This window comes from Nicotiana tabacum, chromosome 11, assembly GCF_000715075.1.
Source record: "Nicotiana tabacum cultivar K326 chromosome 11, ASM71507v2, whole genome shotgun sequence".
NCBI lineage: Eukaryota > Viridiplantae > Streptophyta > Magnoliopsida > Solanales > Solanaceae > Nicotiana > Nicotiana tabacum.
In genome coordinates, this window is record NC_134090.1 from 18738043 (window position 1) to 18758332 (window position 20290).

Sequence of the window (20290 nt, forward strand, 5' to 3'; positions counted from 1 at the left end):
TTAAACAAGTTTACCTCTATTTTATTTAGAGGATACATGAATCAGAAAAATATTTATATTATAATAATCTAACAAGATTGGAAAAGAGAATAGGACAAAGAAAATTAATAAGAAAAACTGGAAATAAGAGAAGCTGAGAGAGAAAGAGAAGAATGCTAAATAGAAAAGCACTTATGATGGAATGATTATTGTGCCGCCAAATGATAGCTTTTTATACTTGTAATTGCATGTACATTTGTTGTGCATGGCAAGAAAGTGGCTAATCAAATTTGCCACGTGGCATAGCCTTCTAGGGATCTGACTCCTCTCAATTTCCCTTCTCTCCATTTTTCCCAAGTTCTAGCTTAGATTAGGCACATATGGCATAAATTAAAATTATAACAGAGATAGTTTACACTATAAACATTAACCAATGCTACAATGCTTCTAGGAATAGATATGATCACTTCCTGATAAGTCTAACTTCCTTGGAACTGTTTTACCTGATAAGTAATGAACTTTTATATTCATGAACTGTTTCACCTGATAAGTCAACTTCCTTGGAACTGAATTTTCTCAGGTAAAACAGTTCATGAATATAAAAGTTCCGTAACACTGGAAAAGACTGATATGGCTGTGGAAAAAAATTAAATAGGGGAGAGAAAAAGTTTTAATTTGTTTATTAACGGACAAGTTATTAATTATCTAAATCATAGTTAGGCTTTGTTTTTAGTCAAGTTAAATCTTAGCCATTAATTTTAACTTATGACATATGTCCCTAATCTAAATTAGAACTTAGGGAAAATGGAGAGGAGTCCGATCCGCCTTCTAGAAGGCTAAGACACTTGTCTTTAAAATATTGACACACCTTCATTTGGTTCTTGCTAACATGAAGTATGAGAAATTTTGTTTAACTCTAGTGAATTGAATTTTTAAATTTTTTTTTTTCGCCCACATCCTTAATGGTGGGCTCGCTACCCCTACAATCAAAATAGAAACTGAACATTTCATGGTTCAAAATTTTCAATCCTTGTCCTAACCCAGTTTAAATAATAAACTATTTAGTTTAACCATTGTTTAAACTAAATTTATTGGAAAAACCAAGGGAAAATGATGAAAAGGGAAGCCACAACCTCACTATTAACCAACACCACAGTACACTAGTAGTATACTCATGCTCTAGTACATTAATTATACACCAAAATACATTCATTTTTTGACACGATTTGTACATGCTCTACAGGGAAATTAGTAGATCAACATATTAAGTAACAACAACTCGATAAACATTGGACTATAACGACGGCAGGGATAAGGTCTAAGGTCTGCATGCACACTACCATGGCCAGACCTCACTCGTAAATTTATACCGAGTTTGTCGTTGTTGTGAAAACCCCATAAACGTTGGACTAGTACTGAACAAAGAACTTAAATTTCACCCAAGTTTCAAACTCCAGAAACCAACAACATTCTCAAGAAACTCGAGGAATAAAACTTCAGCTTTTGAAACTTCTTCCTCTGATGCCTGTTCTAGCTTGTTATTAGCTACGGTTTCAAGGGATTGACAATGTTGTTTGAAACTCTCATTACCCCATCTCTTACAAGCTGCCTTCATTTCTTCTGGAGTAGTATTGTCTTCTTCCAAACAATGCGCAAAACCATAGTGATATACTGATTCCACTGCCCATAAAATGGTTACTGCCTCTGTATACTTCACGTCTGAGCTCGTCAAACGTTCAAAAAACCTGTCCCATAAATTTAGATGAAACCATACTTAACAAACAAAAGATGATAAAATTAACCAAGAAGTGAGTGACACATACACCACTTACTACTTATAGCCTATGTTGCACGGATTCTACATGTTGTCGGATCCTTCTAAAGTAGTGTATTTTTGGAGAGGATTCGACACGAGTACGACATTATTTTAGAGAGTTCACGCAACATAGCTAATAACCGCTACCAGTGGATAAACGCACACCACTTATCATGCCATTTGATTGTAGTTTAATAAGTTATGATAATTTTCGCCTAATTAACAGGAAATACAATATCTTGTGTTTTTAGCCTGCCCTCAATTTGAGAATGCAAATTTCAAATCTTATCCTGTAATGTCTTTCGAGTTTTTATTTTTTTTTAATTTTGTTTATTATTTTGCATTGATGTTGCAAAAACTATATAGATAATCAAATACATCACACTTATCAATTAGTTATAAGTAAATTTCTATGCCAAACATGAGTGGATAACCTGATCACAAATAATAACTAATCCACTGTCACGCTAAACTATAAGCTTTAGGTGTATATGATGTAATGCATTTCTCTTAATAACATATAAGAGTTATAGTTTTTGCCACTAGCATACTCACTCCATCCGCCATTGATACTTTTCGGATTTCAAGAGTCAAGCTTCTTAATTAAAACGATGGTGAATTCGAACATAGAATCTTTAACTTATTTAAATATAATTCATATATTTGAAATCTATATAAAAAGTAAATATTATAAGCCGTATATAAAAAGATCATAGTTTAACTTTTTGGACGGAGGGGAGGGAGTAATTATTAATATTGTTGCTGCAAGATTTCTAGTATAGTATCTTTAAGCACAAGAAGGGGAGCCTTCACGTAACTGGTAAAGTTGCTGTCATGTGAGCAGGAGGTCACGTTCAAGGCGTGGAACAACTTCTTGCATTTTTGCAGGGTAAGACTACGTACAATAGAGCTTGTGGTCCAGCCCTTCCTCGCATAGCGGGAGCTTAGGGTACCAAACTGCCTTTTTTTTAATGTTTTAAGTACTAATACATACCTAAAGTAATCAAGGATGGGCTTGTGATCAACAACGACACTGGTCAAGGAAACGTGCCACATGGGAGCTTCTTCTTTTAACCATGATATCTCGTCATTCAAATAGGGTAACCCAGCCAATATGACTTCCACATCTGAGCTATCAACCGATTCTTTCCAAGCTTTAAGCAATACACTAGCTGCAAATGGTGCCAACGCCGTTTTCACAAACACATATTCCCTTCCCTGCAGTTTAATTTGGTTCAATTTACAAAACTATCAATTTAATCATCACACACATGGGAAAAAGAAAAGGAGATAATTTTAATATCTGCTTTGATCCAAATTCACATGATTGTCTCGCATCATTAAAAGATATCTACATTTTATAAGTAGATAAACTATACTCTACTAATAATGCAAAAAAATAAAAAAAATCACACAATTATTAATATATGTAAGTTGAATTGTTAATTTACCAGCCATATCTTGAAGGAAGAGAAGTCGATAGAACCATCATGTATGCTATTAATAAAAGGGTGTTTGGTGGCTGCAGTGTACTGCAATTTGTGCTTCCTTAGCCACTTCTCTATTTGTGTTAGTTTCTCTTTTGGTTTCTCAATGGTTAATGCTTCATTCGTTTTCTCCATCTTCCTCTGTTTTTTCCTTCCTACTAACTTGGAATCTCTCGCAATTATTTTGCTCTGTTTATTCCTTGTTCTAATTGCACTCTTTACTCGTTATTTTTTGTTTTGATAAATGAGATGTTGAATGCTTCTTTTGACAAGTGACGAGCATATATAATCGGCACGTGTTATAGAAAAATTAGTGTTGGCATCTTTTTTCGAGAAGTGTCCAGCTTGCTGCTAGAGATGGGAGCTTCTAATTGCTTCTAGTTACTTCGTGCAGCGGCGGAGACAGATTTTTCGTTGAGAGGGTTTAAAAAAAAATTAAAAGAGATTGTAGTTAGAAATAATTTTACAAAAGTTTTGAACTCCCGGACTACTAAGTTATGCTTTTAGATTGTATTAAGAAAATTTAAAATATATTATATAAAAGTAAAAAATAAATTTCACCTTATATATACAGTCTATTTTTTCAGCAAAGGGGGTCGAATGAACCCCTTCCGCCCCTAAATTCGCCCCTGAGTTCGTGTTGCCATTTTTGATGATATTTTTTAATTTAAAGGGTTAAATTAAATAATAATTTGAACATCTGTAAAGAAATAATTATCTATTTTTTGGGGGGTCAGAATAATTAATGCTCATAAGTGCGGCAAGTTATTTTATCTTTACATACGAAAAGTATTTTCAATCACATCAAACAAACATTGAAAAACATGTTGGTCCATAACTTTCTTTTAATTTCTTAAAGATTTTTTTTGGTATTTATTTTATGACATAATTTCTCATCTTAAAAGGATATGATCTTTTACAGAGGACGTGAAAGTCGAGTATTAGGATTGAAGGTTAGCGGGTAGTTAAGCGTATTTTCTTTCTACACTAGTAGTCTTAGTATTCTTGTAATATTTTCTTATTCTTAGATTTCTTTTACCACATGTTGTTGCTTTTGCTTCGGCTATCTTATTATCTAGCTATTGTTACTACTTCCTTTTCTATAACTTTAACACTATAGTATTTCTATTGTATAATTGATGTGATTTTTCTTTTCTTGAGCCGAGAGTTTATTAAAAATAATCCCTCTACTTGAATAAGGTATGGGTAAGGTCTACATAGAAGATATAATCAAGTAAATAAAAGTGTATTTTCTCTAACATCTTTAGATGAGATGGTAATATACTTCAACAAGGTATCAGAGCAAGCTGCAATAGGTTCACATCTCAGCGCCACCCAATATGAAAAGTAATTTTCAAGTGCTTGGCTCATTAGAATCAAACCCGCACGTGAGGAAGCGTGTTGAAGACATCATTAAGTAAATAAAATGTGTTCTCTACGACAGCTTAAACTTTTAGATGTATGCTGACACACACTTCAACACATATTTTCCCAAACCCACTTGTGAAATTATTGTTGCTGTTAGAAGCAACATTGTAGAAAGTTATGAGGACCAAAGTGCTTAAAGAAATAATTAAAGAGGCGAAGTCGTAGTTTTAGCTTACAAAAAAGCGCATTTTTGTTCGTTCCTCTCCATTTTTCCCTGTACCTCAAATACGAGGTCCTCAATCAATCTGCTGTATTTTCATGGCAGTATCAATATCACCCTCGTATTCAAATTCACCCCCAATTCTACCAACCCCATCAATTACCAAATCCTTTTTTCCCATTTACCCCCTTCACAGTCTCAAATTTCCATTTTCACCCCTCAAATCTCAGCCCTCAAAAACTTACCCTAGAAGAAAAACCATTCTTGTTTGTGCAGCAGAAAATGAAAATAGCAATACTGCTAGCTCAGATAAAGAGGTAAAGGAAAAAAGTGATAACGGTGGAAGTAATAATAGTAGTGGTGGAAGGCCCAGATTGAATTTGAGATGGGTGGATCTGATATTGGACCCGGACCCGGATAATATTGTGGCAGTTGGATTAACGGGTCTGTTGACATGGGCTAGTGTAAGTATATTGTGGCAGCTGTTTGTTATAGCATTGGCTATTCTTCTTGCTGCTCTTAAGTACTCTTTTATTGCTGCTCTTCTTATTTTTATCCTTATTACCCTTCTTTGATCACTAGTTTGTCCAAGTTATTTAGCCATTTGGGTTATTCCCTTTTTCTGCACTAAATTTTTAGTGTAAAGCATAGTATATTCAATAGTATTTTCTTTTGTTTAGCTAAATTAGTTTGCACTCTCAAAAGTAAATTGAAACTCCATTGTATTTTTTGCACTTGCAACTTGGTTACGGAGTGAAACCATATCCATGTTTGTTACTCCTTATTTTAATAAACGGAAAAGGGCCAGAAATGCCCTTAATGTATTATAAATGGCTTAAAATTGCCCTCCTTCCACCTATTAGTTCAAATTTACCCTTAATGTTACTTTTAGGCTCGAAAATATCCCTCTCTTAACAGAAAGATGACATGAAATTGATGGGTGTTTTAATTGAACATGTGGCATTTATTTAGTGGTCAATGGAAACCAACTCATTATAGTACCGAGTTTCCACAAACTCTTCTTGCTCCGAGCTGTTATTACTTTCAGAACAGATACTACCGGTACCACCCTGATCAAAATTCAAAAGAACTTATCAGAAAGATTATAATTATAATTAATTCACATTCTATTAAAGGAATGCAAGGGTAATTAGCAGAAGGGTAGGGGCAGAGTACTTGAGATTGAAGAGATCGGTGATTGTCAAGTTCTGGAATAGGTTTACTGCGGGTTTACTTGAGACTGAATAGGTTTACTGCGGGTAGGTTTGGCGAGTCTTTTTGGTGCTTGAGCATCGAACATGGCTTTGACTTGGTTGGTGATTTGGAGCTGCTGATGTTCTAGATTTTTTCTAACCCAACCCAAAAGATCTAATCCATCTTTTAATAGTCCATCCTTCTAAAATAAACCAACGTTTCTGAAAACCCCATTGGCAATTATTTTCTTCTCTTTTGTTCCAAATAGAGTTTTTCCTCTTCTTCTTCCTTCCTTGATTTTCCATCTGCTTTCTGAGTGCAGTTTTTGTATATTTCAGTTCTTCTAATGTTTTGATACCAATTCTTTTAATTCTTTGTCTTAGTTCTTTTAATTCTTTAATTTAAGTTAATTTTCTGGTTTCAATTCGTTTAATTTTCTTTTTTAGTTCTAATATTAATGTTGCTTAATTGTGACAGTTGTTGTGTTGGTTAAATTGTGTTTAATGTATGGCTGGTTCTATTATGTTGATGGAATATCAAGGAAGGAAGAAAGAGATACTGGGTCAGAATAACGAAGCTTTTGCTTATGTTACCAGGCGAAAAGAAAATTACTGTCAAGTTCATATGCTCATTGTTTTGTTGCAGCCAAGATGTGGTTTTGATTATCTTAAAAGGATGGATTATTAAAAGATGGGTCGGATCTTTTAGGTTGGGTTAGAAAAAATCTATGTGGACCCCTAAATAAATGCCACAAGTTCAATTAAAATGCCCATCAATTCCATGTCATCTTTCCGTTAAGATAGGGATATTTTTGAGCCTAAAAGTAACATTAAGGGCAAATTTGAACCAATAGGTGGAAGAGGGCAATTTTGAGCCATTTCTAATATGTTAAGGTCATTTTTGGCCCTTTTCCGTTTAATAAATGAGAAACCTCTAGTGGCGCACGCTTCGAAAGTCGGTAGGTAATGAGCTCGTCCCTTTACACTTCTCTACCTAATTTCCAGGTTGTGATAGTTTTCGAACCCATGACATGCGCCTAATCCAAATATCACAACAAACGGACACTTACCACTAGACCTAAGCCCCGGGTTAAAGTTCTTTTTTCAGCCTCTTATTTCTGTCTTTGGTAGTAATATCATTCTCAGTTCTGTACTTGTTATTTTTTTGTTGTTTGTTTTCGTTAATTGCAATTTTACAACCAATCAATTGTTTAACAGAGGAATTACTAATTAGAAGGGGCAAATAATGGATCTCTGAGCAACCACCTTAGGAATAAGAACTCAATGACTGTTGCATGATGCAAAAAAGCATACATAAATCAGAAGAAAGCAAATATTTTAGGGTTGTTTTAATATCTGGAGAGAATACTGCAATGAGCTTCAAACAATTATGAGTTAACTAAGAGAAATAAGAAGCTTTCTTTTATCGATCGAAGATTACAACTCTGAATCATTGCAAATCATATTGCAAATTATTTTTTTATTACTACCGGCTGTTTCCCTTGCTTCGGTTATCTTATTGCTTTGTTATTTTGCCGTTGTTATTGTTCTTTATCTTCATTAATCTCAACATAGCTTCTTCACAATTGTTTTTCCTTTTCAAACCTGCTGATGAATGCTTTTCTTGAGCTGAGTGTCTATTTCAAATCGCCTCTTTACCTCCACAAGGTAGGGGTAAGGTTTGCGTACACACTACCCTCCCCAGATCACACATTGTCGGAATGCACTGGGTGTATATAACTATACGTAGTGACCTCCTGTCTGCTGCAGCATTTTGTGAAAGAAGTGCATGAATTGGAGTTGCAGTGTCGCTGTTCAAACAGGTTGTGAGCAGTGACTGCATATATTCTTATGATGCTTTCACCTTTGTATCTATTAGTACTACAACTAAGGTAAAAATGAATTGGTTGTACTACTAAGGGAGTGGGAAAATTAGTACATTTAAGCTAAAACATCACCTCAACTCGAGATAATAGTTCCATTTCTTATTCCAAAATGCAACAGAAGACCTATCTCTTGCTGAATTTAATTCAGTATGAAGTTCACTGGTCATATGAACATGTTAACATAACAAGTGAGCAAATGCTAGCTAGAAGAGTTTAGTAGGTAAACTTTTGTTTTACCCAAACCTTGGGTTCTAGCTTCTTTAAAGTCTTGATCACAAATTTATCAACGGATAAGGGTCAAATATATCCTTCTACTATGAGAAAAGGATCAAGTTTATCATCCGTTATACTTTCTATCTAAAAATACCCTTACTGTTATACAATTAGGTCAAATATACCCTTCATCCGTTAAGATTGTCCAAGGTGGATGCCCAATCCCACGTGGCACTGACATTTTGGCCACGTGGCATGCCACCTCACTCCCCTAAACCCATCTTACCCCTCTCTCTTACTTCTTCTTCTACCACTAGAAACTCCTACTCCTCCCCAACTAGTGTCACCAACAACATATGCTCACCATAATTTTGAAATAAAAAACCAAGTTGAGATTGAAAATTGTTTCCGTGTGTGAACACGTTATATTTTAATTAGTACCAAATGTAATTAAGTGGGTCACAACTTTTCTAAACAAGTTAAATGGAAATTGAACCATTTTTCCCGTCTTTCTTTTCCTCACAATTTTTCTGTATTTTTCCCTTTTACAAATTTTCGGTTTTCTGTCCTTTCATTTAAATTTTATAGACGTTCTATTTAAATTTTATTTTTTTGATAAAAATGACACATTTTATATTATAGAAACTTTTTAGATTTAATTTTTTCAATTTACCTTATAACAATCAAAACATTACGGTGTGTTAAGATCACAAAAGCTTTATAGTAATACTTTTAGCAGGTGTTAAATTCTTATATTTCTTAATTTTCATACACAATCAAAACATATTTTTAAGAAAATAAAAAAAGACGAAGATGTGAAAATTAGTAGGTAATAACGCTACTGCTACTAATATATCTTGAAAATTAAAGTTAGAAAAAATATATCATAGACGAATATATTATAAAAATAATATATAATAGTAGTGTTGAAAATTAAGATGGGTTGCTTAACAATATAGAAAAAATATATCATACACGAATATTTTCAAATTTTAATTTTCAAGATATATTAGTAGTTACTATTTAGGTTTTGGACTCAGTGTTAATGGTAGTAGTGTGGTCGAGGGGTAGAAGGTGTTATTGGAGGAAGAAGAAGTAAAAGAGAGGGGTAAGATGGGTTTAGGGGAGTGAGGTGGCATGCCACGTAGCCAAAATGTCAGTGTCACGTGGGATTGGACATCCACCTTGGATAACCTTAACGGACGAGGAGTATATTTGACCTAATTGTATAACAAGAAGGGTGTTTTTAAACAGAAAGTATAACGGAGGATAAACTTAATTCTTTTCCCATAGTAGAGGAGTATATTTGGCCCTTATCCGATTTATCAATTATCATCACGAGAAAGATAGAAAATGCTGCCACTTTTTCCAGGAGAGGAAAACTCTCTCAGACCATCATCACCACAGATGGACATATCATGTACTCTATAGCATCCAGTTTGAACGAAAAAAAATTCTATGGGATAAGGCTCGGAAATCCTACGGTGGTTGGGGTTGAAGGCTAGCTCACTTGGTGAGCTTCTTGCCTTCCACAGTTGAGGTGGAAGATTCAAATCCCATCAGTAATTTAGGCATTCTCTTCCCCTGCCCTCCTCCATGTAAAAAAAGCAAAAAAAATCCTACTCCTTCCGTCCCAATTTTTGTGGCGGAGTGTGGATTTCGAGAGTCAATCGAGTTTTTCTTTGACCCTAATTTTTTCATATGCTTTTTAGATATTTTGAATATTAATTATTGTGACTTATAGTATTTTTTATGTAGTTTTCAAATATATAAATTTTGTTTAAAAAAATTTAAAGATTCTATGTTCGAATTCACATTTAAAATTAAGAAATTTGACGTCCGAAATCCGAGCTCGGCCATATAAACTGGGGCAGAGGGGAGTACAACGGTTTTGTCAACAAACCAGATTGACTAACGTAACCCATCCTTAAGGAGGCTTTTTCCAAAATTCACTAACCAAGATAAGTTTTAGAGGCAAGAATAAAGCGAACACAAAAATTACATTGTATTTGAAGAAGCTCATTAACAGTAAATTCTTTTCTTTACAAAACCCCTTGAAATATTAGACATGAAATTCAATTACTAATTAAGAACAAACAAGGGGAGCATATGAGTTAGGATACATGCGATCCAAGATAATAACAAAAGCCATAAAAATGTGAGGTTCAAAGCCTGGTTGTACCACCAAGCTAAAAACGTCGTCGCTAATCAAAACGGTAGTGCGAGTAGTAGCGTTGGCTACTTTTCTTGATATATTGGCTACAATATGACCAGTAGAATTGGTTATGTTGCAATTTCGCCTACGGAATGAACCCTCTACCCTGTAATCGGGACGACTGACATTATCATTCTCTCCATCAGCAGTAAAGACTTGAGCCTGGCATGAGTTTGTCGCAGTTGTTCGCATCATCATAAGCAGTGATAATGGAGGTTTTCTCATTACGAACAAAGGAGGAGAGTGGTTTCCATTGTTTTCATCTTCTTCCCCTCCGCTATATACTTTCCATTCGTATTGTAATTGCATGCTCCTCATCTGTAAAATTTTTGGGATTAAGTATGATTATGTAATTTGTAATTAGTTAATAGAAGAAATATTGAGATGATCGAAGAACTGACTAATCCTAAGTCAAAGGGTCGAGAAACCCAATGTCACTATTCTTGATCAACTTGGAGTTGGGCTTTCGTTTCACACTATTACAGTTTACGGATATGAAAATAATGGTCAAAATCAAATTCACCTATTGTGATTCCTAATGCTAGAGTCAAAATAGGGACAAACATCCATATGATCCCCATAGACTTTTTTAAGGATTTCAATTTGGAAAAAGAATTAATAGTTTCTATTCTTGTTGTATTAGTTATCATTTTAACGATGAATTTCTCCCATAATGATATCTATGCTATCTGATGCGCTACAACAATGATTAATAAAGAGCCTAATATAGCTAATTTAAGAGATAATTGAGCATGCCATGATGTCGTTAGGATCTCATATAGGCCTTTATGCCCTGACCTGTAAATGGACCTTTTCATTCCTGAAGAGGTGCATAGCATGCCAGAATCCTCTTCAAAATGGTAGGAAATAATAAAATCATTGGAGTAGATACACAAATCACCTTAAATCTAAGAAGCCGAGTTCGTGAAGATATAAAAAAATTAAAGCATATGTACATGTAATTAATACCTGAGGTCTCAATGTTAAGAGAGGTTTACCATTTGCATCCATGAGTACAAGTCCACCAACACCAGATCTTCCTTTGCCAGCAGCAATGGAACGATTCTTTCTTCTGGTGTAGTTGTCTACCCGGAAAACTAATTGTCCTAGTTTATCAAACACCGTGAATCCATCTGTCCCTTGGAAACTCATACTCGATCTCTTCCACACTGTGAAGATAGACGCCGCGCAGGCAGCAGCCGGTGGCGGCCTACTTATTAAGCGACTTGCAGGAGCTGGAGGAAGAACACATGAATAATCATTTCATGATCAGGGACAGAGTTAAGAGTGCAGGAAGTAGGTTTGGCCGAACCAGTAATTTTGATTCAAAGAAATTCATGTAATATGAACAAGTTATTTATTCGATAATGCAAGAGGACTAAAATTTCGAACCTATAAGCTTCAAATTCTGATTCTGTCTCTGTTCATGATCGTCGTGTCTACAAGGTTTGCTTCGCTTTCTATGATGATCTGCTGCTGGATGAATCTTAGACATGTATTCCAATGAGATAATTTAATTAGATGATGGTTAATTTCTCCCTTTGCCTTCCTCTTAATAACGTTAGAACCAATAAAAATCTTGGAGAATATAGTCGGATAATTATTGTTTAATATGATTAATTAATCTTTCTATTTGGTTTTGATCAATATGCATAGTGGAATATGACGAGCCTTTGTCGCCTCCGTCTTCCTTGAATGGGTTTCAAACATGGTACCACGCAAAAGATTAATTATAGTTTTATCTATTAATTAATGGAAATGCTACGAGATTAATATTGTATATATGTGGAAAGAGAGACTTTTCTTTCAACTTATCATGCTTGCTTCTCTATATTGTCTTTTTGTTTAAGTAAAATTAAGAATTGTTAATGGAGGGTAGTATTAATTAGTGGTTATTAACATGTTACACATCAGGATCAGTATGTCAGGTAGGGGCGGATTGCCTGTGTCCACTTACATTCCTCGTTACATAAAATAAAAATATTCCGGTAAAGATTTTATGAACAGTTGCTATTAATCAACTTGTAATCAGGAGTAGCCCACTGGAAGAGTCATGTATATTTCAGTCGAAGAACAAAAAATCATATTTCAACGCGATGAAGGGTGGGCGTATCCCCAAAAATTTTGCTTTGTATAAATCAAATAGTATTACCTTTTATACATATATATTAAATAGTGCCAAACTTAATAAATTTACATACGTAATTATAAAAAAATTAAATAAGTATTGAATAAGCACCCATCACTAAATTTATTTTTCCTTTTCTTCTGATATTTTTACCGGTAGACATCCATAACTTTGAAATTTTGGATCCGCCACTAATATTAAATCTTGAACGCTCTTAGAAAAATTTCTATTTTCACCGTCGATTATGCCCATATGCACGTTGGTGGAGGAAAGAATGAAGAAGAGCTTTCTTTACCTAATAAATTAACCAATGAGCCAACAACCACCCTGAAGGCTAGGGTCCTGCTTTCATATTGTACCAACTCCAATTTGGATTTTATTTAGGGATGGTAATGGTGCGTTGTGAGTGCGGGGCGGTACGGGTTTGAGCTTATGCGTGACGGTGTGGGTTTAGGCATGTGCAGGTGCGGTGCGGGACGGGGCGGGTTAATTTTTCTGAAAAGAAATTTTTGCGGGTTGCGGGTCAATTTTTTCCTACTGTATATTTAGTTACTCGCATGAATCTCGTTTTCAAGCTTTTCAATATGTTGCTTATACCATTTTTAAAAGATATTCATGTGGATCATTATACTGTGTTGTCTTTAATTTCCAAATATTTTTATTTATTTTTCATGCTTCAATCTAAATACCTTTGATTATTGTATAAAGCTCGAAATGTTCAAAAATGACATTAAACATTGGAGGAACTTCACTACTCCTATATATAAACTACTTTGACTTTTTTATTTGACCCTCTCAAAATTTAAAAATAATAATATTTTCCTCTATTCTCCATATCGTGAGACTTGAGAGTTGAGAGTGCTCTTCGTCAACCATAAAAATGCATCTCTGAAGCTTTTCATGTTATGGAGAAGGTCTATATATATAGGATTACTGTTATTGAAAAACCCAGTTATGTTAATCTGTTTTGCATTTTTTAGTTATGGGCATTAAATTCCTTTTTCTTACTCTTTTGGGAGTTTCATTTGATTCTTTTCTTTACCAATGTTCTATATTGATCTTGTGGTACAACTGATTATTTTCATTATCTGTAAAGTAAATTTTGATTTAACAATTTGAGCATGAATTGGTTCTTATCTTAGCTATACTCATATAATATCCGTGTGAATATCACAATTTATTTTTCTAGTTTTCTAATTATCACATTATCGAAAATATCACAACCTTGGGCCTTGAGACAATATGAAGATGCTCCAACTGGTGTATTGAAAGTTTCTAAAAATAAGACAATTTGAAGAAAAAATGTACTGAAAAACTTAGTGGGGCGGGTGTGAATACAGGTGGGGGAACGCGGGTGAAAATGCTATGCGGAGCAGGGCGGGGCGGGTTGAAATTTTGCGGGTTAAGGCAGAACCCGCCCTGCCTCGCCCCGCTCCACTTGCCATTCCTAATTTTATTATGTTAGGGAGAAATACGAAGGATTTTTTCTGGTTCGCATACTAATTATGCGGAGATTATAATGCAATGATTGTTTATGCAAGAAGTAGCAATGAAAGGATTGTTATGCACTTATTACGAGTGAAGGATTGTTATACACGAATTACTTACTTTAAAGGACATTTTTTATCTTTAAATAGTTTAACGTAATCTTATTTCACATGTTATCCTTATAAATAATGGAGTAGATAAATTTTCACATATCTTGATGGAGGTACTATTTAATACTGCCAACCAAAAGCTTGATTACTTTTGCTTATGCCAAAAAAGCAACCAAACGCTATTGTCTTTATGAGATTTTATATGATATCAATTGTTCCAATACCATCAACAACTCCTAAGAAAACGACAAATAGAGAGCTGTGGGCGGCTTTCTCTACTTATGAGGAGGATTTGTTAACTGTTGACTCCAAATTTCAAAGATTAAAGAAGTAGTAATTAATGCAAAAACAACCAATTGGAAATCAAGAATCATGCTTGTAATCCTCCAAGATACCAACAAATGAACTATATACAATTGGATCCCTATATCGGCTAAAAATATTAGATTCATCTTTGTCCTATGACTCATCCTTTCTGCACACTTTCACTCAGTTATCTGTAAGAGCTTAGCTACTAAGAAGCCTTCAGATCATTCTTATAGAGTCAACATAAGATCCTGCTACTTGTTTCAACTTACTTAGAAATTTACTTTGATGATGACAGGAAACATGTCCAGTTTCTGAGGTAGAGGCAATTAGAACAAAGTTCTCTCCATTCCCAACATCTATCTCATACAGCCCTGCAAAAACTTCTTGAAATTCAACAATGACTGACTTGTAAGACGACTGGTCTGAAGGAATCACATTTATGATAACAACACCATCTTTTCTAAGCAATGTCCTCGCGGCCAATAACACTGACTTTTGCAAGAAATCTAAAGGAGGAGCACTCGTACCCATACTAGCATTGCTCGAGTCTAAATCAACCATGATCACATCAAACTTACCATGAAATTTATTCAAACAATCATTCCCAGTGAAATCACAATAACCACGAAAACTATCATTATCTACTTGAGTCGCGAATTTCTCAATCATTTCTATAGCATCTCCAACACAGACATGGACCAAGTCACCATGTACCAACCCGAAAAATCTCCTTGCAACCTCCAAAATAATATGATCAATCTCAACACCAAAGACTAGAAAACCTAAGTGGGAACTCAAAAAACCAAGAAGCGCCCCTCCACCAACACCCAAACACAAGGCTTTTGGCTTTATCCCTTTTCCAATTTGCTCGTCCAAATATGAAGCGATTACTGAAAGACCAGCCACCATTGGAGTCAAATAAGGATGAACTAGATCCCCATCATCAACCACCTCAAATTCAACGCCTTCCATATCAACAAAATCCACTTTCTTGGGACGGATTCTTATCTGAGTTTGTACCAAATTTGGCATTCTCTTGAATCTCAGTCTCCTCCTAAACTCTCTATCCCCATTTTCCAATTCCAACTCCACATCTTCTACCAGCATTTCTCCAACACATTGTCCAACACATCTTTCCAATACCAGACTCCGAATTACCCCATCTTCATAGCTCAAGAACGGAATTTCAGGTATTTCAGGTAGCCCATCACCTGTTCGACGAAATGCCGATGTGGGTGTCAACTCAATCAACAGAGGCAACAATTTTTCTTCAAGAACAGATGAATCAGCGGTACAATTGGAGTGCAATGTGGGATTATACGAAGTGGGGTGTGGGGAATTCGGTGAATTGCCGATGATTATGAGGCGAGAGAGATGAGAGAAAGTGAGGAGGATTTGAAGATGACCTTGTTCTGTAGAAAAAATCCAGTCTGATTCGCGGTTAATTGGAACTAACATTGCTGCGATTTGAGTCGGATTTGAAGGGAGAGGTGAATCAAGAATTGAAATGCGGAGTTCTTGAGTATGGAAGTGATTGAGATGAAGCAATGGGTTTGGGATTGTGAAGGTAATGTAGCGAGATGGGACTATGGATTTGAAGATAGTTGGATTCAGTTGCGACATTTTTGAGAAAATGGGAGGGAAGACGAAAGCTGCAATAGGAGAATGGGAATTTACCAGAATTCGTTGGGTTTAAATATTTTAAAGCAAAAGATCTCAACCATCCACGTCACCGCTGCTTCGCCTTTTTAAAATGGTTGTTAATTTCGTTAATCTGACTAATCCCTTTTTCACCAAACGACGCCGTCTTATTTCATAATACTGAAAACTATGTCGTTCGCTTCTCTCTTTCCCTATTTTAAGTACTTTGTGATGATTAAAGTAGACTGTAGACTGTAGAGTTGAATGGTGTTCACCCTTCTGTTTTCCAAATAGCCACTCCAAAATAATACGTACTATTTAGCTTTGAGAAAAAGGACTTAGATTACATTGTTTAAAGTTTAAACCCAACTTCTGTGTAGAACTCAATTAGCTCTTTGTACTGATTAAATAGGGCTTTTAACACGTTTAGTCACTCCATCAAAATAATTACAACTGCTAACCAAATATACACTGAATAACAAACGTATGTATATTCTACATCAATACACAAAAAATATAATTTTTCGGCTATTATTTTGGCGACAACCTAGACTATGTAAACCCCCATTGAAATTGGCATGGCCCCTTTTATTTCTTTGATCAAAATGGTTTATGTGGTTGGTCCTAGGATAATTGAATCGTCGGCAAGTGGCAGGTATAAAAAAATTTTTAAAAACACAAATTTGTGGGGATGAATCACAATTGCAAAACTCAAACGAGATAGAGAATCGTGATTTTTAGAAGCATGAATTATAATTTGTAGAGCATGAACTATCTTGAGTTCTAATGGCGAAATTTCAAAATATGTGGAGCATAAAATTAAAATTTAGAATCTGCCTCTTGAAACGGTGAAATCTTAAAGGCTGAACCCGTCACATTCAATATAAAATCTACCTCTGCATGCATATTGAAGTTGAGCCACTTAATACAAAAAGATCTTGAACCTCATCAGAGTAACAACAATAACAATATATATACCCAATATTATTCCACACCGTAAGGTCTGGAAACCTCATCAGAGTACAATGTACCAAAGCATAGCCTACAAAGCAACTGAAGTTCAACTCAATCATCTGAACGAATGAAGAGACTATCAGGTGGAATAAGTTACATGTTGCTTAAATTCTGAGAACACTAACAAAACTGCACAGAAACAACCTCTAATTTTGGGAAACCAATACTGTGCCAACAGAAAAACGACCAATGCTTAAACCTTAAAGGGTGAAATCAATTAGCTTGCTAATTTAGCTTAGTACCTTAGTTTTTTTTAAAAAAAAGATGCATAACTTATTCAGCTGGCTGTTATAGTTAAATGCAAGATAACCATCTAAAACATTGACTAAAGACATAAGTCACGTGAGCTAATGGAACAACTTATTACCTTGAAATAGTTAAAAAAATTATCGTTTGCTACTTGTTCCGGTTAGGGATATAGTAGATTTGCCCTAGATCCATTCTCATATTTGATGATTTGAACATATTTTTGTGAATGTTATTTGATATAAAAATATATGACATTCTTTTATCATAGTTATTATCAATTGTTTGATTCATTTGATAAGGTCCTTGATTAAATTTTGAGATTTGTCATCGTGATAAAGATCATGATAATGAGAACAAAGTCTCTTATAATTTAATCTAAATTTGTTCTTAATCGTAGGATTATTAATTTGGACATTAGTAATCCGGTTAGATCAATATTTATGTGATCGTCTTTATTGGATAAAGATTAGTTGATCTCATTAACTAAATCACATAGATAGATGATACATATAGAGATATGATCATTGAACCGACTCATTGGATAATTCCTAATGATTAGAATTACCATAACTGTCAATAGGATATTCTCTTGAAGAATGTGATGTAAATATTTTCTTTGATCTGATATCGTCATAGTAATTGACAAGTTATTTATTGTGCTTTGATACTAGATACCTATGGCCCTAGGGCGATAGTTGAAAGGATATTGGGTACGATTAAATACTTGTAAAATTTGTGATTGATCAAGATGGAATCTGTCAACTCTTGGTAATGAGTTTAAGCTCCATGTTGTCATGAATTATAAACGACCAAATTAAGACCTTGGCCAGGGCAATTGAATGAAAGAAGAAAAGAGTTTCTTAGGTCATTCAATGGTCGATTATATTTGACATGAACACATAGTTGGTCGCCTATTAGGATTTGACAGTTGAACCATATCCTAGGGTGATCCAGAGCTATAAGGACAGAAGGAATTACTACATTATTCTTCTACTGGTTCTTGAGAGTAAATTGTATACTTCATACTATCCGGTCGTTAAGGAGTGTTGCTAGACGCCACCCTTGATTAGTATATTGATGTGGTCAATTTACTACCGGCTTAGTATTGAACCTATGAGGTCACACACTAACGAGTGTTCTGATCTTTGCTAAAGGGTTAATTACTTTATTATTTGATAATTAAATTAAAGAATTTAATTAGTCAAATAAATTTAGTTATTAGTCCAAATGAAATATTATTATATTCTTTGCTAGCAAAGAGATTATAATTAATATTGTGAACAAATTAAAGTTTCTATTTGGAATAGAAAATAAATTATTTTTCTTGGTTGAAATATATATGATATATATATATATATATATATATATATATATATATATATATATATATATATATATATATATATATATATATATAATATGAATTAATATTGATTTATCTCTTGGTTGAAATATATATATATATATATAATATTAATTAATTTACCAATTTGGAATTGGAAATATAAAGTCCACAAAGGACGTATAGAATGAATCCAACATTAAGTTGGATTGACGAGAATCTAATTTTAAGTTGGAGGAATGGATTCGGCAGTCACTTTCTCATGAAGACGTGATTTATCAATTTTCCATAAAATTCGATTGAAGTTTATTTTTGGAATAAATTTTTATCCTAAGTAAATCATTACCTCAACCAAATACGTAAAGGGTTTATAGGTAATGCTATATAAAGGGTGATGAAGAATATTTGCCGCATTAAATTCTAGAGAAGAAAAACACTTTGTGAAAGTGAGAGTGCAATACAAAGCCAAGAGAGAAAATATAATTACAAGAAAAGTGTTTCTTGTTCTTCTAATTTGAGTTGAGATTTTTGAGAAAAATTTCAGCACAAGTTTTTCGTTCAATTTGTTCGCGGGTTTCATTGATCAAAGATTTGATAGCAAGGATCGGTCTCGGTGTGGATACACATAGAGTCTTTGCACTATCGAAGAAATTTTGAAACGAGACTCTCTTCACCAGGTACGTCTTTGATCCGATCTTTGACATGTAAATAAATTTTAAACACGAAAAGATCTGCCTAGGATTGTTATTGTCTTCCGCTGCGTGTTACGAACACCTATACGCAATTCTTCAATTCCATATTAGGATTCCTGTCAAGGCGAACAAAAGGGTTCAAAGAAAGGAAATCAAGCAATAACCGCCAACATTTGTTGAGGATAAAGGAGTGACTTGATTATGAGAGTAGTTTAGCTTATTTATGTGTGGTTGATTAGTTAGGAAGTTAGTGAGGTTAATGAGGTACTTAGTTTGTTACAATAGTGGTTTGTCACACGTGTGTATATATGTGTGTAAGTGTAAGAGATGCACAATAAGTGGTAAATACAATTTTTTCACTGTTTTATTCATTTCTCTTCCTCAAATAACTTCTTCCTTTTCTCTTTCTCTTCTCCCTCGTAGCTAGGGTTTCTACAGGTGATTAATCACCAAACTTCAGCATGGTATCAGAGCTCCGAGCTCGGAATTGTAGCTCAGATATTGATTATCAACTTCTTCTCAGTCTAATTTCTGGAACAAATTTTTTTGGTTCAAAATCTATTTTTTTAAAAAAAACTTGAAATTGCTCAACAATGGTAGTTGATGATTTGTTGAGAGAACACAATTGTTACTACTGAAAATGCTTCACATGCATCGTCAGATGATAAATTTGAGTAAAGAGTGACATTAGCAGTCACTCATCCTCTGTACTTAGCTCCCACCGATACAAGTGGAATCTCCTTGATCTTGTTTCAGTTAACCGGTACTAACAATGACTCCTTATGGCATCGATCTATGTGAATCGCCTTACTTGGCCGTAATAAGCTTAGGATTGTTGATGACAGGTGGCCTAAGGAGCGGTTTCGTGAGAAGTACTGGTATACATGGGAGAGGTGCAATGCAATTGTGTTGTCATGGTTGATGATCAATGGCCCCGACC

At 34.5% G+C, this 20290-nt stretch overlaps 3 protein-coding genes and 1 long non-coding RNA gene across 4 annotated transcripts; 1 reads left to right on the forward strand and 3 right to left on the reverse strand.

Annotated features, from left to right (window-relative positions):
- Positions 1-1085: 1085 nt before the first annotated feature.
- LOC107766563 (putative bifunctional TENA-E protein) lies at positions 1086-3539 on the reverse strand. Its single transcript, XM_016585359.2, has 3 exons — positions 3247-3539; positions 2790-3013; positions 1086-1724 (listed from the first exon to the last, which is right to left on the reverse strand). The coding sequence occupies exons 1-3, from the start codon at positions 3415-3417 to the stop codon at positions 1415-1417; spliced, it is 705 nt and encodes a 234-aa protein (XP_016440845.1). The 5' UTR covers positions 3418-3539; the 3' UTR covers positions 1086-1414.
- A 1265-nt stretch (positions 3540-4804) lies between these two features.
- On the forward strand, positions 4805-6859 carry LOC107766561 (uncharacterized). Its single transcript, XR_012696435.1, has 2 exons — positions 4805-5334; positions 6542-6859. It is a non-coding gene; the product is annotated as an uncharacterized LOC107766561 (long non-coding RNA).
- A 3284-nt stretch (positions 6860-10143) lies between these two features.
- LOC107766564 (protein LURP-one-related 8-like) lies at positions 10144-11999 on the reverse strand. Its single transcript, XM_016585360.2, has 3 exons — positions 11770-11999; positions 11347-11612; positions 10144-10695 (listed from the first exon to the last, which is right to left on the reverse strand). Exons 1-3 carry the CDS (start codon positions 11870-11872, stop codon positions 10249-10251), a joined length of 816 nt encoding a protein of 271 aa, XP_016440846.1. The 5' UTR covers positions 11873-11999; the 3' UTR covers positions 10144-10248.
- A 2629-nt stretch (positions 12000-14628) lies between these two features.
- Positions 14629-16035, reverse strand: LOC107766562 (uncharacterized). Its single transcript, XM_016585358.2, has one exon. It carries the CDS (start codon positions 16033-16035, stop codon positions 14629-14631), a length of 1407 nt encoding a protein of 468 aa, XP_016440844.2.
- Positions 16036-20290: the final 4255 nt, after the last annotated feature.